The 19106-nt window shown below is 33.4% G+C and overlaps 1 protein-coding gene across 1 annotated transcript in view; it reads left to right on the top strand.

Annotated features, from left to right (window-relative positions):
• ITGA2 (integrin subunit alpha 2) overlaps positions 1 to 19106 on the top strand; it is a 124219-nt gene that overhangs the window by 20934 nt on the left and 84179 nt on the right. Inside the window, exon 3 of the mRNA XM_074206032.1 lies at positions 16029 to 16138. Within this exon, the coding sequence (XP_074062133.1) occupies positions 16029 to 16138 (110 nt within the window). The remainder of the gene's footprint in view (positions 1 to 16028; positions 16139 to 19106) is intronic.

The following is a 19106-nucleotide window of genomic DNA, read 5'->3' as shown; positions in this document are numbered from 1 at the left end:
TCTTTGACTGTTTTCCAGTTCAATTGCAATGACATTGTCTGCTCAAATTTCTTGAATGTTTATGTCTTATAATGGAAAGATCTAGCAGTAAAAGTAATCACACTTCCATGTGGTTACCAAAATCTTAGATAATGACAAGAAGTATGAGTTAATCAATAGTGCTGCATCAATTTGTAATCCACACAAACATGGATCAGTTATGGAGATGACCTCTTCTCAAGGTTTATTTGTAAAAATTCCTCAAAAAATCAAATTTAGAATACAATTTCCCTTGAAGAATAATAGTCTTCTTCACTGAAAAGGACCCTATTATAGTAAAACATTGCTTTTGGAACTTAGGCTCATTTGACCAGACTCTGCTGAAAGTTGCCTTTATGCTACAAATAAGAAAAAAATGTTAAGCAAATTGATAGTATAAATGAAATAGCAGGGACTGACCTTGATTTCCTAACAAAGAACAGAGAAAGAATGATACAGTTGAAAGAGTACTAGGCTCTTTCATTCTGTCTAGAAAAGACTCAGAAGCTATCTAATTTGACCCCCTTATTTAGGAAACTGAAGCCAGATAGGTTAAGTAATTTAAGGTCACACAACTAGTTGGTAACACAGTTGAGATGAACGCATGGTCTCTGACTTTATATAAATCCAGTGTCTTTTCCACTTGGAAGAAGGATATATTGGAAAACAAATGCAATGTAAAACAAAAAGCATAAATGTTGAATATGATGAGTAGCCAATTAGGAGGAAAGCTCTTTGTAAAATTTCAGGACATTATAGAGGCAGAGTATGGGACATAATCTAAAACATGATGTGGTTTCCATGGTATCTATCAAAAGGCACTTATTAATCACTTACCATATTCCAGGCACTATGCTAAACTTATCCATTTTCAGGTACTCCTGACTCAAGAGCCGTGCTCTATCCACTGCACCATCTAGCCACCCCCTCCATGTTGTTTTTAATTTAGAAAATAAATAGAAATCTTTTTGCTTTGCATATTACATCACTTTTATTCCTGAATTTATTCCTCCCCTTCTCAATAAGCTATCTCTTATATTGAACAAAGAAAGGGGAAAAAAGCATTTCACCCAAACTAAAAATCCATCAAACAAATCTGATGGCATATACCATGTTTATAATCAAGAGTTCACCACCTTAGCAAAGAAGGTTTTTTCCTGCCTGTTTATAAAATATGAAATTAATTTCCAAAGTATTCAGTTGTGTGTATGGATAGCATATCAAATATGTTTCATATTTGTGTTGTTTCTACCTATCCCCCTATCTTTCCCACTGGAGCTGATTCATCCCCACTTAGGCTATGGCAAATATATCTGGGTGCTAGCGGGTGATACTAGGGGCCACCAAATAACTTCTTTGTCCAAAGTTGGTTGCATTAAGCAAAAAATAAAACACTTTATACATCATGCAGAACTAACTTGCCTATATTTGCAGCTGCATGACAAGAATCTAACCAAACAGCATCTAATTGTTCTCTTAGTTAAACAGAGAAAACAAAACAAAAATCCTTCTTTCTCCTCAGCTTCTTCTCTTTATATTCTTCTGTTCCTTACTTATGATGACCACCCATCCTTCAATTCTTTTTTAGATAGTGATCTCTTGTTTTCATTCTCCTCTACCTTATCAAAATAGAAAGAATCTTGTACCACTTAACCTAGACTGACTACTTTCATGGAAACTCAGTCACACTATTGCTTTCTAAATTATTCATTTAAATGTCATACTTTTTATTTAATTGTGAAGTGAAAGGTTTCAACAGGTATCATTGACTTGCTGGTCTGACCTGAGACACAAACTTGAATTTGATCTTCTAAGGTGGTCTGGAAGAGAAGAGTGGGAAAAAAGATAGTTAATGACCTTTATTTTGTGTTTTCTTTAGAGGAGGAGATTAATATTGTAACTTAGACTTCTGGAATAGTCTAGGAATAGTAGGAAATATTTTTCAATACTAACCCTTGTACCTTCAAACCACAGTTCTGTGAGCCAGAAAAATCTTCCTGATCCTCAAAAAGCAGTGCACCCAAACTAACTCATCAACCAAGTTTGACAGTATATGTAGTTATGCACCTATAATTATCCATCTTTGCAAAAAAAGGAGTTTCTTGTATATTTAAGATAGGAAAGTAGTTTCTGAAATGCCAATGTATGTGCCCATCTTCTGTCCTAAGGTCAATTATTTCCTGTCCTTCTGCCTTAAGACAACCAAATTAACATTTTGGGGGGTTTTATTTGACCTTATTTTACTTAGAATTTGATTTTTTTTTACACATAACCTTTCTTTTCCAAGGTATTAGACTGAATCACTGCTATATAGTTTTTATATATAGGATGTTTCTGACAAACTATATATTTTTCATTAATTGAAGTATTAGTGCATCTTTAAACTCCTTGATACTCTCTGAATATTAGATGGATTTCTATACTATTAGGTAGAAAACATAAATTATATGCCAAATTTTATAGTTACTTTCTAAATCTCTATCTTCATTATTTGCTTATACTATACTTTTAGTCAAACAATTGTTCAGAGATCATTTATTAAATATTAATTTCTAGACATCTACCTGAATGTCCCATCATCATCTCAATTTTTGATATGTCAAAAATGGAAACTATTATCTTTCCCCATATGCTCTCTCATCCTCCACACATTTCTATTTTTGTTACAATCACCATCATCCAGTTCATTTGAGTTTACAACCTGAGAGTTATCTCTTACTATTCTTTTTTCCTCACTCCCATATTGAATCACTTACCAAGTTCTTTCAGGTCTGCCTCCAGTTTTGCCTTTTTATCTGTCTTTTGTTTCCTTGTTTCCACTCATGATGTAATTTCGGGTCCTGATCACCTCATGTAACACCAAACTGGTATTCAAAAGTCATCTTGACCAAGCTCTGACTGAACAATAATCCTCAATAATAAATAAAAACCAGCTATGTTTTTATTCTTTATTAGTTTTAGTTAAAAAATGAATCAATATATGATGAAAAGTTTTTTAACATAAAATTCTTGATTTAAAATGATGTGATGTTTAAAATCTTCACCAAAGGAACTCATTTTCTAATTGTTATAGTTCAACAAATTCTAACAATTATCTGTCTACTATGTGTAAATCACTCTCCTGTTGATTTCATTATATCAAAATATCCCTTAATTATCAAAGAGGCTTTTTTGTTTAAAAATACTTTCAAATAATCACTGTCCCTTTCCAATGTCCTTGGTCCCCATATGTCTTTCTCTTCCCTCAGTATGTTCCTCCCCTGTGATAAACCCAGTGGGGAAAAAAATCAACACATTGACTATGTCTAAAAATTATTCTTTGTTCTGCACCTATAATTTAACACCTTTCTTCCAAAGGAAAGGACACATACTTTACCAGTCCTCTGGAAGTGACAAATTTATAATGCCTTGATCAGAGTTTTGAAGTCTCAGTGTTGTGTTCTTTTATATTGTGATGGCTGTGTAAATTGTTTCCTTATTTCTACTTACTTTCCCTGTTCTTTTAGTATGTACAAGGCTTTGAAAATTTCATTGACTTCTTCATATTCATTTCTTGTAGCACAAACTATCCCATTGCTTTCATATCCCATATGTTGCTCATTTTATGTTTCACAATGCATGAGTATTGTTTGCTTGAAGTTCTTTGTTACTACAAAAATTGCTGCTATAAATATTTTGGTATATATGGAACTTTCCCTCTATCTTTGCCCTCTTTGGGTTATATGCCAATGGTGTTTCTCTGAGTCAAAAATTTGTGTTTTAGAGACTTTTTAAAGTAATTCTAAATCAGTTTTCACAACTTGGGCAAATTCACAGCTCTACCAAAAGTGCATGAGTGTGTCTATCTTTCCATAGTCCCTGCAATCTTGACCATTTTCATCCTTTGTCATTTTTCTCAATCATGTTAATGTAAAGTGAAGCTTCAAAATCTTATTAATTTGCATTCTAGAGAGTTAGAGCATTTTTGTCAGGATTGTTAATAACTTGTAGTTTTTATTTTGTGCAGTGTCCCAGGGGTAGTTTTCAAACATGTAAATTTTAAAAGGAGGAGTCAGTGTTTATAATTATATTGCAACTTATATTTGTTTTGTGATGCACAAAAATAAAAGTATTGTCTGTTTTAGCTTTTAAAAAATTCTTATGTATAAATAGAATTTATTATTAGACTATTAATGGACTAGGATTAGGACAAGTGTCTTCATAAGGTTGATACTGAAGAAAGCAACTGCAAACTCTAAAATTCTTCCAGTAAGAAAACTGGAAAAAAAGACCATTTCTTTGTTTTGATTGCTGGCACTGAGCCATCCTTTCACTCCTAATTTATGGTCCTTTCATCTTCATGCTAACTATGGAAGTAGTAGATATGGGGAGGGACTCTGTGAACATTAACTGCCCTTGAGATATTCATTAACTTTAAACTTGGCCCACAATGGTCGTTTCACTGTTTTCTTTTATAAACCACAAAATGAAATGGAATGTTGACCATTTTTTTCTTTCAGAGATTTTTTTAAAAAATTGTCTCTTTCTCCATTCATTAGCAACTAATATGATTCTTCTCTTCCTCACTCCCCCTCTCTCATTCTCTTTCATCACTCATTAATTTTATTTTCTTTCTTTTGCCTTGATCAATCAATCAATCAATATTTATTAAGTACAACTATATGCCAAGAACTTTTCAAAGTGCTGGGCAAAGACAGTCCCTGCCCTCGAGGAACTTACAATATAATGACAATATGCAAACAGGTACAAAGTGATCAATATGCAAAATAAATTGGAAATAATTAGCAGAGGAAAGTCACTAGAATTAATATGAGTTGGAGAAGGTTTCCAGGAGAAAAATGGGAGTTTCATTGGAATTTAAAGGAAGTCAGGGAGTCAGTAGGCAGAGTGAAGGGGAGAGAGCATTCTTGGCATGAGGATTAGCAGGGGAAAATGTCCATAGCCCAAATATGGACTCTCAAGTTCATGGAACAACCAGGAGACCAGTGTCACTGGATTGAGGAGTCCATGTAAAGGAATAAGGTGTAAGAAGGCTTTGGAAAGATAGGAGAGGGTAAAATGATAGAAGATTTTGAATACTAAATAAAACATTTCTCATTTGACCTTGTAGGCAGTAGCAAGTCATTGGAGTTTCTTGAATAGCAAATATAACATGATCAGCTCTTTGCTTTAGGAATATCACTTTAGTGACTGAATGGAGGAGGATGAATTAAAGCAAGGAGAGACTTAATGTTGGCAGACACATCAGCAGGCTGTTGAAATAATCCAGGCATGAGGTGATTAGGTACTTCACTGGAATGATGACAGTGTTAGAGGAGAGAAGGGGGCATATCTGAGAGATGCCACAGAGGTGAAATTGCCAGATCTTGGCAACACTTGGATATGGGGGGTGAGGGATCCAGCATGACTCTTAGGTTGTAAACTTCAGGGATTAGGAGAATAATGTTGCCTTTTACAGCACTAAGGAAGGTAGGAAGTGGGGCAAATTTAGGGGTAAAGATAATTAGTTCCATTCTGGAGTTTAAATGGTGACTAGATATCTGGTTGAAGATATTTGAAGATTGGTGAATGTATATGTTCCCTCTGCCTGGTTTCCATGCAGGTCTCATACTCTTTCAGCCTTTTTAATATTATATTCCACTGCTAATCATCGTGAAAGTATTTCTGTAACATATTTTCTTTTTAATTTCTTCTTTATTTTTTCAAAATAAATTTCTGTAACTACTGGTTATTTTTATATCACCTGCATTTTCCACTGTGTACTCCCCTCCTTCCTCCTCCTTATATCAAAGAAGAAGAAAAAAGATTAGCAAAATTAACCTGAGACAATCCATCTTTTTACTTGTACCCTCAATACTTAGTATCTTGTTGACATACAGAAAGCATTTAAGAACTTTTTTCCTTCCTTCTCCCTTCCTTCCTTCCGTCCTTCCTCCTTTCCTAGCTTCCTTCTTTTTTTCCTTCCATCCATTGATCAGTCAACAAAAAATATTAATTAATCATGCTATGTGCTATGCACTATTCTGGCAATACAAGTAGAAAAGAAAGACAATATCTGCCCTTAAGGAAATAAGAATATAATGGGGGAAGACTACAGAGTGGGGGGGTGGGTCAGGGAGAGAAAGTACTCAGTGGCAGGGTGGGGCACTTCGGAGAAGTCCAGAGGCATGCAGCCAGGTGGTAAATGAAGCAATGACTAACCTGGTACCCTCCTTAAGCGGAAGTTCTGAGAGGAGTTCCCCACGAGGGAGGGACCAAAGTGTCAGAGGATAGTAATGAGATGTGCCTAGGATTGTTTCTAATCAGTTTATCACATCTCAGTCAAGAAGTGGGCAGCATGCATCATCATTGGTCATCAGTGGAGTCATGATTGGTCTTTGCATTGATCAAAGTTTTAAGTCTTAAAAAAAAATTTTTTTGCAGTTCTGCAGCCCATTATTACCTCTGCTTATTTGGATCTTCTTCAGTCATATGGCTTCCTAAATTTATCTGAATCCACTTTTTGTTCCCTTTCTTAGAATGCTGTAATATTCCTTTTACATCTATATAACTTAATTCCCAAATTATTGAATTCCCACTCAATTTTCAGTTCTTTGCTACAACAAAAAATACAACAAAATATTGATATAAATGGTTTTTTTTTCTTATTGATCTTTTCCCCCTTTCTTTTATCTATTTGGATTATATACCTGAGTGATATACTGGGTTAAAGGGTGACTTTATGTGGTCCTGACTGTAATTACGTGGGGATTTAAATTTTTTCTTCCTGGCAGTTTTCAGGCTATTTCTTTGACTTGGGACCTCTAGATTATTTTTCCTATGGTTTTCTCTGGAGTACCCCCCCCCCATTATTTCCTCCCCTCCTATGTGATTGTGGATTTTTCTATTTTTGTCTTTGATCAATGGTTCTAGCAATTCTGAGAAGTTTTTACTTATGACTTCTTAAAAGGTGAGATTTGTAGGTTTTTTAATTATGTTTTTCATGAAAGCAGATGATTTCTAAATTTGTCTCTCCTCAAACTGTTTTTCAGGTCAGCTGTTTTTATAATAGCCAGTTACATCCACCCCCCAATAGTTTTAATTTATTCTAATATTGCTTTTGTAGAACCATTAAGTAAATTCTGTAATGAGGATTGTTCAAAGGACCAATAGTAGTTGTTATTGTTATTCTTGGTTATGATTCAAGAAATTAATTATTTATTTTTATGTGATACTACCAGGGCTAGAGAATAAGTGGACACATAACTCAGTCAACTACCTTTGTTGGTCAGCTATCCCCAGATCCAAATTGATTCTGAGAGCAAAACAAAGTTCAGGAAATCAATAATTTTTCAGTTATTACTATATTTTAACTATCACTCTCACATGATATTATGGTTTAGATTGAATAAATTTTTAGGAGGGTTGGAGTGTAATAAAAGAAATGGTTATATAATCCCAACCAAGGTCATAACCACATTGGGTCATTTCAGAAGTATCTAGATTCTTTCAGTAGTGATCAAAAGTCAGCAGCATTAATTTTTTGATGAAATATTGTAATGAAATAGAAAAATATTCATTGAATGTACTATGGGAAATTCCAGATGTAGGAAGTTCTAACAACATGGACATTCACCCAGGATATGACTTAGTAGATGGGTCTCAGTATATTGTCAGAGGCATTTAGGGGTTATTTGACTTGCCTACAGTTAGTAATTGTCTGTGGCAGGATTTGAGTCAGTGGAAAGAACATTCCAATGGAAAGAGCAAAGGATCTGGGTTCTTTGGGTAACCTGGCTAACCTAAGATTACCAGATGGGTGACTTAAGACAAAAATCACTCAACTTCCCAGTTTCCTCATCTGTAAAATGCTTGGGTTTAACCAGGAGGCCTTTTGATGTCCCTACTAGCTCCAGATTTGTGATCTTATAAGCCTACTCCAGGTCTTTCCAATTCCAGACCTACTGTACAAGTCACTAATTCTGGGGTGCCTCATTCTGTTAGCTCTTCAAAAATATAGATTCTGGAAATCCAGTTTAATTAGTCTTATTTATACAAAATTATGTAGTGTTAGTCATGGATCAATTTGGATGAAGTTGCTAAGATTTTAACAGACATCTATTTTATAACATTGGAGGTGAACTTGAACTGGGCACATTTCAGTCCTACCTCTAAGTTTGTCATTGATGGTGACTCTAAGCTTTGATTTCAGCAGTTTCAATGCATTTTTACAGAGCTCAGTGGACCAGAGTTTGGTCCTATGAGCTGAATTTAGAGGTGGATAGATTTAATTTGAATTCAAATTTAGGAGGTGAAAAGGGTTTTTTTCCTTAAGTTTAACATTTGTCCCACAAGCTATAGATATATATTTGGAGTCACTAACTTTGTTAACAGGAAGTACAAAATGCAATGATTTAATAATAGTGAATTGTGTGCCAGAAACAAGGTATAAAGTTGAGATTCATGTCACAACTTCCTCCAACTTTTGTTGATTTTCACTGATTGTCTATGAGTAATGTCAGTGTCTGCCCCAACAGCAACCTAAGCTCACTGTTAACTCACAAGTGACTCAAAAACTGTCCAGACATAACACTGGGATAATTTGGATAAACAGGGACTGAAAGTTAATTCGGCATATTTCCAAATGTACAAATGGTTTTTCTTGTTCTAACAATGACTAGTGTTTACTTGTTCTTAAAAAGAGGTTTGTAAAAATCCTAGTGAATGCAAAACTGGTATGGCTAATGCTAACAGTTAATATTTACATGATGTGTTAATGTTTGTAAACTGATTCATAGATATTATTTCATTATTCCTCAGAGCAACCTGTAAAGTTATGTAATATTATTATCTCCATTTTACAGGTAGAACTGAGGCTTAGAGAGACTAAGTAGCTGAATTATCTAAATGGGATTTGAATTCAGGACTTCCAGACTCCAAGTTTAGCTTTTTTTTCCCCCTTTATTTGTGTGTTTATTTGTTTGTGTATATGGTCTATATACCTAAATAAGTACAAGCTTTCTTCTTGAAAAAAAATGTAAACTTCACTTTAGAATTTTTTTTTGATTAACAAGTATTTTTTTTCTTTTCTTCTTCTCACCTTCCTCCTCAGTCCTCCTTGGAGGAAATTAAATATAAAAGGAAAACAAATACGCTGTAATATATGTATGTGTAGTCAAGCAATACAACTTACCATGTTGTTTATATTAAGAAACATATGTCCCATTCTGTATCTTGAGAACATCTGAGATCACTCTGTCAGGAGTTTTTAGGTAGTATAATTCATCATCAAAGTCCTGTGGATTCGTGGTTGTGATGGTATTGATCAGTTTTTAAGCCTTTCAAAATAGCTTGTCTTTCTAATGTAATTATTCTATTAATTGGGTAAGTTCCTTTAAGGTAAGAATTTTCATTTTATTTGATATTTCTAGTGCTTGGCACATTGTAGATACTTGATTGAATAATAATAATAATAATAATAACAATAATAATAATAATAAAAATAGTAGCTAACATTTGTATAGCACTTACTATTATGCTAAATAAATATTATTTCATTTAATCTTTACAACAACCCTGGAAAAGTAGATGTTATTATTTTCATCTCCATTTCCATGAGGAAATTGAGGCAAATAGAGATTAAATGCCTTGCTCAAGGACTATAGTAAGTGAAGCTTATTTCAGGCCCAATGCTCTATCCACTGTACCACTTAGCTGCTTCAACTACTGATTGATTGAATGTAGTAGTTTATGTATTATATTCATAAGTATCCCATTGCCAAAAAACCAAATGAATTATTTCTTCTTCTTCTTACCCCTCACCCTCTAGTTCTTTGTGGCTTAGTACTTTTTGTCTGGTTAGGATTAAGTGACCAGAGAGACCTCCTATTAGATCCTTTTTATTTTCTCAGAATAGTCTAGCTCTGCTTTGGTATCTAAGAAAAAATAACCAGTTCATGAATTTTGTAGTTCCTGTAAACCATTAAAAAATTTTAAGATTGATAGATCTTAAACAGATTCGCATTACCTTGCTTCCCCATTTGTATCATAAAGGTATTTGTTTCCTTGAGGTATGCTGAAACCTTAAAGAACACGAGAATAGGTTAGACAGCCACAGCCTGTGGAGATATTTTTAAGACTCTGTAGATTATGGGTTTGGACCTACCTACATCACCATAAAATATCATTTGTGACAAAACAGAGTATTTAAAATTCCGTTGGGGGTGGGAAGATTGGCTGTGTTTTTTGTAGTCTGTATAATCACTATTTCCTCACAAGATAATTGAATAGTAAGTGTTATTTAAAATACTTCTGGAGGAATTCCCAGTCTTACTTTAGGAAACAGAAGGCTATATCTTGGGATTGTCTTTTCTTCTTGGCAACTTCATGTATAATTTCTCTTTCAATTCTTTTGGGGCTAAAATATAGTTCAATCCAATAATTGAAAGTAGCTGGGCCTCATGTGAGCAGGTTTGACCAATGGTTCTACTGTTCTCAATATCTCTCATCAGACATCAGTTGACATCACAAAATTTTAGAGACAAAAACATTTGCTTATATCCTGGCATATTGTTGTTACTTCTTGAAACAACAACTAGCAAGTGGCAAGATACAATTTTTCTATGTATTTCTATGTATTTCTATTCCTGCCTGACTAATAATTCTTTAAGATGTCACAATTCTATCTGAGAAATGAATTATTATTTCATAAACTCTTGCAAAGACTAAACTTATAGAACCATGAGAATGGTCATGAGTCAGAAGGCATGGAATGTATACTAAAAAGCTTCCAATAAAGGGAATATCAAGTAGTTGAAAAACTTTCATTCTGAGAGTCAGACATATCCATGATTCAGAATATTTGAGGTATGTGAATCATGCAGGTCAAGTTCAAAATAATGATCAAAACTTTGTTGCTCCCCAATTTTATTTAAGGTATCTAATTTTCTTGATACCTCATTTTCTTAAAATGCTAAGTAATATTTTTTGAAATCATCAGCAAGCATCATTTGTAATGAGGTTAAGCTGGAAGCCTTTCCTATTTAATCAGGTGTTGAGTAAGGATTCCCATTATTACCTCTATTATTTAATATTGTACTAAAATATTAACCATAGCAATGAGTAAAAAAAAGAAATGAAAGAATTTAGAATAGGAATTGAGGAGCAAAATTAGCACTCTGAAGATGATGTGATGTTATACTTAGAAAATCCTAGAGAATAAACTAAAAAACTTCTTGAAACAACAACTAGCAAGTGGCAAGATACAATTTTTCTATGTATTTCTATGTATTTCTATGCATTTCTATGTATTACCAATAAAGTCCATCAAAACAGATGGAAAGGGAAATTTCATCTAAAATAATTGTACACAAAATAAAATACTTGGGAATCTACCTTCCAAGACAAACCCAGCATCTATATGAACAAAACTATGAAACAATTTTGACACAAATATAATCAGATCTAAACAATTGGAAAATTATTAATTATTCATAGATAAGCTAAGCCAATATAATAAAAATGACTTTGCTACCTAAATTAATCAACTTATTCAGTGCTATATCAAACTATTAAAAATTATTTTATAGAGAAAAATGATAAGAAAATTCATCTAGAAGAATAAAAGCTTAAGGATATCAAGAGAATCAATTAAAATTTTTGAAAGAAGGTGGCCTAGTCAAAGCAGATCTAAAACTCTATTATAAAGTACTAATGATCAAAACAATTTTTAATTGATTGAGAAATAGATTAGGTAGTAGAACAGATTAGGTAAACATTATATTTTATCAAATGAGCATATTATAATATAAACTCCAAGACCTAAGCTTTTAGAATAAAAACTCATTTTTGTCAAAAAAAATTGCTAGGTAAACTGGAAAACTGGAGTATGGTATAGACCAATATCTCATACCATATACAAGGAAACATTCAAAATGGTTATATGACTTAGACATAAAGTGTGATACCATAAACAAATTAAAAGTCCATGGAATAGTGTATCTTGCAGATTATGAATAAGGGAAGAATTTAGGAATAAAGAAAATATAGAGAGGAATACAAATTACATTACATTACAAAATGTAAAGGAGAAAATTTTGATTGTATAAAATTCAAGTTTTGCACAAACAAAACCAATGCAAGCAAAATTATAAAGAAAGCAAAAAGCTGGTTGAAATTTTTGCAACAAGTATCTTGGATAAAGGCCTCATTTCTCAAATATTTGGAGAGCAAAATCAAATTTATAAAATTACAAATCCTGGGGCAACTAGGTGGCACAGTGGGTAGAGTGCCAGCCCTAGAGTCAGGAGGCCCTGAGTTCAACAGAAACATAATTCTAACTTAACTGTGTGACCTTGGGCAAATCACTTAATCCCATTCATTGCCTTGCAAAAATACAAAAAAAAACCCCACATGTCATTCCTTGTTGAATTCCAGTTCTGGACTCCCTCAATCTTTCCCAGGTGAGCACTGGAGGGACTGGAGACAAGGGTGACAAAGGAGACAAGAACTCCCTCAAGCTCTCCAAGTGCAAGGTGGCTAGGTGGTGCAGTGGATACAGCACTGGCCTTGGAGTCAGGAGTACCTGACTTCAAATCTGGCCTCAGAAACTTAATAATTACCTAGCCATGTGGCCTTGGGCAAGCCACTTAAACCCATTGTCTTGCAAAAACTAAAAAAAAAAAATCTCCAAAAATGCTCTGTTTATTTACCAAAACACCAGTGCTTAAATACCTTTCCAGTCTCTAATCCACTCCCATGGCACTTAGTAAGATAAGACTCTGGTGGTCAAGATATGGTATACAATGGGTCCTAACAATTCCTCAAATGATTAAATGGTTAAAGAATATGAATAGGCAATTTTCAGACAAAAAGATCAAAGCTATTTATAGTCATATAAAAATGCTTTAAATCACTATTGATCAGAGAAGTAAATTAAAACAACTCTGAGGTATTATCTCACACATATCAGATTGACTCATAGCACAAAAAAGGAAATTGTTGGATGTTGGAAGGGACATGAAAAAGCTGAGACACTACTGCACTGTTGGTGGAATTGTGGACTGATCCAAACTTTCTGGAAAACAATTATAAAACTATGCATACCCTTTAATCCAGAAATATAACTTAAAAGTCTATATTCCAAAGATATACAAAAATGGAAAAGAACCTCATTTTACAAAAAATATTTGTAGCAGTTCTTTTGTAGTGGTTAAGAATTAGAAATGAAAGAGATGGCCATCAATTGGAGTGTGACTAAACAAGCTGTGGCCATATGATTGTCATGGAATATTATTGTTCTATAAGAAATTGCAAGCAGGATGATATCTGAAAAACCTGGAAAGACTTACATGAACTGATGCATACTTAAGTGAACAGAACCAGGAGATTAGTAACAGCATTATTGTTAGATGAAGAATTGTGAATGATTTGACTCTTCTCAGCAATACAATGATCCCAAAGGACCAATGATGAAGCATATTTTCTACTTCCAGAGAAAGAACTGATATTGATTGAATATAAATGAAAGCATACTATTTTTCATGTTCCTTCTTTCATTTTTTTCTTTTATTCTAATCTCCCTGTACAAAATGACTAATATGGAAATGTTTTACATAATTGTATATTTATAACCTAAATTTGATTGCTCAGGACTGAATGGGAGGAGGTAAGAGAGGAAAGGATAGACCTTTGAACACAAAACTTTAAGTAAAACTGTTTTAAATATAAAGATACCTATTTTCTAGAAAGAGTGCAAAAGAGTCTTGTATAATAATAACAGAGGCATATATGCTCTCTTCCCTTAAAGTATTTAAAATGCTTTCACATTTGTTTTAAAAAGTCTTAGAGAACAAATATGTGCAAGTAAATACTACCGAAATTTTAAAAGTACAGTATGAAGAAGAAATGCTATTAATGTTATTAACCAGAGCTCCTTATTCTGATTCATCATACTGAAATGATACACTGAAATGATAATGATAGCTGTATAAGGTGAGAAGCAGCAAGGGACAAACACCAGTTCTGCAGATGAAAGATCTAAATTCAAATATCACAGCCTCCATTTCCTAATGATTGGACCTTGGCTATTCATTTAACCTTCCTAGACTTCCATTTTTCCCTTTGGTAAAATGAGTAGGTCAAATGAGATATTCCATGAAGTTCTTTATGTTTTTAAATCTATGATTTTATGAAATGTCAGCTCCTTGTAATTTATAGCAGCTCTCATCACAGAAGACTGAGATAGAGCAGAACTGGAATGTCTATCTTGACTTTTCCAAGATGCAAAAAAGTTTTTAAAGCAACAATAATTAAAGAAGTTAGATCATAGTAATGATCTCTCCAGTTCCAATTCTAAATAAATCCATGATTCTATGGTACTTTCATTCCTAAAGATATGAAATGGGCAACTAATTTAACAGAAGGTGGCATAACTTTTCAAATGAGATAAGGTTGGCTATTATCAGCATGTTCTGAAGAACAGAAAGGAATTGTATGAACAGAGAAAGCTCCAGAGAGATTCTCAAGAGAGATTTTTTTTTTTACAATGAGTCATCACAATTTTTTTTTTTTGCAAGGCAATGGAGTGAAGTGGTTTGCCCAAGGCCACACATCTAGGTAATTATTAAGTGTCTGAGGCCAGATTTGAACTCAGGTACTCCTGACTCCAGGGCCGGTGCTCCATCCGCTGTGCCACCTAGCCACCCCCTTCACAAATTTTAAAAAATTTTTTATCAGAGTTAAGAATTTTTGGAACCATAAGTATGTTTGTCTGCAGCCATTAAGCATAAAAATATACCCCACACATAAATGACCTTTGGACATCCTTGACAATGATTCCCTTGATTAGTAAGTACTTGAAAATTAACAGAACATACCTTTTAGACTTTTTTACCTGTCAATAACTTAAAGATTATCTGGGGGCTGGCTAGGTGGCACAGCGGATGGAGCACCGGCCCTGGAGTCAGGAGTACCTGAGTTCAAATCTGGCCTCAGACACTTAATAATTATCTAGCTGTGTAGCCTTGGACAAGCCACTTAACCCCATTGCCTTGCAAAAAAAAAAAAAACCTAAAAAAAAGATTATCTGTTAATTATTATAACTGTCATGATCTTTATGTTTCTTTTAAAAATGATTACTTTTTGTATAATGATCTTTTATATCTCTAGATCATCTCCCACTACTCTCTTCTGATCGAACTTTCAATTATCTAAATAAACAATTAAATGAAAATATGAACTACTGAAACTTTATCATAATATATTTTATCCAAGTAGTCTCCCACCTCTAAGCTGTGATGAGTTTTATGTTTTTTCATTTATTAGAATTTTACTTCCTTTTGCTTATCTTTTCATTGAGTGACATTGTGTATGTATGTATATTTTGAAGAAATATAAATGTATTTATATCTATATATACACAATATATATTTAATTCTGTTATTCCATGGTACTTTAGTATTTTCATCAATATCTCCTCATTTCCCTGAATTCCTTATATTTTCCATTTTCTTGTTTCATAATATTCCATTGCATTAATATACTGTAATTTTTAGTTATTTCCCAATTGATGAATATTCTTACCTATCTTAATCAAGTGACTTTTAATCAAAATAATCTAGTCTCAAAGTAATTCATTTCATTATGGTAGGCAAAAAAGGCTTACAATGATAAAATATCCATGTTTTAAAATATCTTTGTTTTTTAGAATTCTATTTTGTTTACAATTTCATAATTTATCTTAAGACTTTCTTCTTTCTTTTTTTTTTCCAAGACAATAAAATGAAAATGACTTGTGTGGCCCAGATTGGTCCTTTCTATTCACTAATGAAAACTCCCAATATTCTATGGCAGCACAATTGTATGATCTTTGATCAGCAAGGGTCTTTTTAGATGACAAAGGGAAAATTGTATCTGATTAGTTTGAATTGTCTTTATTGATTAACTTGAAGTCTGAAATATACGTCTTTTCAATGTTCGTTTCATTTTCAGTTCATCTTTAGGAATGAATAACTTCAAATCTTTTATTTTAGGTTGCTTGTTGGCTCACCATGGAGTGGTTTCCCAGAGAACAGAATGGGAGATATCTACAAATGTCCTGTCAACTTACGCAGTACCATGTGTGAAAAATTGGATTTACAAAGTAAGTTGCAGTGAGTACCATGATTCTTCAAAAACACTGAAGATGCAGTTGTTATAATTCAGACTGGCAACAGCAGATAGAGACAAGCTCTGATTGCAAATGCAAATGAATATTTTCCTAATTTTCTCAGTTTGGGATCCAATAATGGAATCCAAACTCTCCAAAGAAACTTCCCAAATTGAATTTCTAGATATTGAATTCTTAGATATAGGAGAAAGGTATATGTTTACTGTTTTGCTTAGACCTATTTTTTGATGTATGCAAGTGTATGCCACTGCAATTAACTCTTGGTTATATTAACTGTTTTATATCTGTCATGATCTGGGGTTATTTATGTTCATTTCCTTAAATTTTTCCATCTTCATCAAGGTTCTGTCCCATCTTATCCTGAATCTTGGGGAGTCAAAAGTGGTACCAAATCTAGAGAAAGTACAGAACAGACACAGGGAATCGATGAATTCATTTGTGTATAGATTTTTCCAAATATAGAATGGGCGATTTTAGTAGGTAGTGGGTTCCCCTTCTCTGAAAGTTTTCAAATAAAACCTGGATAGTTGTTTCTTGGGTGTGATGTAGACACAATATGCTCATGTAAGCAAGAGTTTTTAACATGAAATCTGTGAATTGTGTTTTTAAAAACTATATTTTGACAACTATATTTCAATATAATTGATTTCCCTTATAAACCTATATATTTATTCACTTAGAAAAAACATTATTTTGGTTTAGTTTTTTTTTTTTTTTTGCAAGGCAATGGGGTTAAGTGGCTTGTCCAAGGCCACATGGCTAGGTAATTATTAAGTGTCTGAGGCCGGATTTGAACTCAGGTACTCCTGACTCCAAGGCCAGTACTCTATCCACTGTGCCACCTAGCCGCCCCCAAAAAAACATTATTTTGAAAAGTTCATCAATTTCCCCATACAGCCAAAGGGGTCCAAGACACATAAAAGGTTAAAAAATCCTGTTATAAGTGTTAGACTGGAAAGGCCCTTCTAAATCTGTGAGTCTTTTTCTGAGTCCATCTCTTTTGTATTCATACACTAAACATAACAGATTTTAGATAAAACATTATGTACCTTCTCTGACTCTGGTCTTTTCAATAATTAAGGCTTAAGTGAGATTATGTGAGTGAACTTCTCTAATCCTAGTTTAAGAATTTTTTGATAGGTATGGTTACAAGTGACAAAAATAATAATTATAGCATATCTTTAGTACTTTAAAGTTATAAAATTCTTTTCAAATATAATTTTATTTTATCCTCAAAATATTCCTGAAAAGTAGGTTTATAATTACCTCAATTTAATAGAAGAGAAAACTGAGACAGACTGAGGTGAATAACTTGCCCAAGGTCGTCACACAGCTAGTTGGTGTCTGAGGCTGGGTTTGAATTGAAAATCTTCCTGACTCCATGTCTGTTGCACAACCCAGCAACTGCTTTAGATTGGAAACTCATCACATCTAAGAAAAATGATACTCATAGTAATTATTTAAGGTTCCATTCCTGCCAAGTATGGTTATTTTCTTATGATCTAGCCCACTAAATGATGCTTTCATTATTTAAGTCACCAGGGAGCAGCTAAAAGTTTGATCTGTAATTTAATATTATAACTCACTTCCCTGGGATTCAGCCAAGTACAGACTACTTGTTTTATACCTATGTGAAAGAAGTAGGTTCTTAAATGTGTTTGATGATGCTGAAAATACTTTTCAAGCTTTGAGCCATTGTTTCAAATTGTTTGAGTTAATTTTGTTTCCACATTGGCAAGATGATGCATGTTCAAAGGGAACTGACTGATTTATATTGGTTAAGTGTAAAATATAGAATAGAAAACTGGTCACAGCATTGGATCTTGACTGCTGTCTTCCATTTTTCATCAATTCAACCAAGAGTTGACATTTTTCAAAATGTTTTTAGTGCCTTTTACTTTTTCTTTTAACTTTTTGCTCTGACATGTCAGACAGTTCTCCTCATATAATATCCTCTAGAGTGCTTTAACTTGTAAAGTGTAAAAAGGAAACAATCTCTGATAAAGTAATATTGACTAACAATGTCAGCAACTTTATATTTGTATACTTACTATTTGTTAATAAAATAGAAAAATGCATATATTAGCTTTGGTAAGTTGGAAGTAACATTTTCCACTGTATTTGATTTGATAACTCTTACCATGTAGTGTTGACTTTACATTATTTTAGTCTTTTTTTATGATGTTTATTTAGTTTTTTTAGTAAAGAGATTTTGAGTGACTTCTGTGATTGTATTGTCATTAAAAGGACTTTAAAAATGAATCAGACATCAATAAATGAACGGGAAAAATTATGTACTTACTTTGTGACTAGTATTTTGCTGAATTCTTTGGCTACAAATAGAAAATTGAGACCTTGTTCTCAAGGAACTCATATTCTATAAGAGAGACATAGCAGATATCAACTACAAGAAATGGAAAGGTCCAGTGATCCTTAGGCAATGATATTTATTTAATGCTATTTTCATTAATAGAACCTAATCATTTAAAGAAGTTGAACCCTTTGACAATGCCAGTTTTGGTGGTGGAAACTTTTTCTGAGTCTTTAGTAACTGGGGCTGCTGAAAGTAGTGCATAACAACAGCAGGTAGTTGCCATCTGGCATCAATTGGTTGCTTCTCTGGATCATGGCTGTAGGACGGGGAAAGTCGTATTTGGGGGGTCCTTGATATCTTCCAAGAGCTCTTCAGCTAGCCTATTCATTGGTGACAACTGGTGTTGGGGGTGCTGAAGAGTGTGGGCTCTATAGCTTTTAAGGGTCAGACTAGAAGTAGACCTGGTAAATCTACTTGTTATTGTTGCTCTAGCTGTTGCTGTTGTTGAGTAGTTTCAGTCATATCTGGCTCTTTGTGACTCCATTTGAGGTTTTCTTGGCAAAAATGTTGGAGCGGTTTGCCATTTATTTCTATGGCTTATTTTACAGATTAGAAACGGAGGCAAAT

This window comes from Macrotis lagotis, chromosome X (assembly GCF_037893015.1).
Source record: "Macrotis lagotis isolate mMagLag1 chromosome X, bilby.v1.9.chrom.fasta, whole genome shotgun sequence".
Lineage (NCBI taxonomy): Eukaryota > Metazoa > Chordata > Mammalia > Peramelemorphia > Peramelidae > Macrotis > Macrotis lagotis.
The sequence above is the reverse complement of the archived record's forward strand: the minus strand, read 5'-3'. Positions and strand labels throughout refer to the sequence as shown.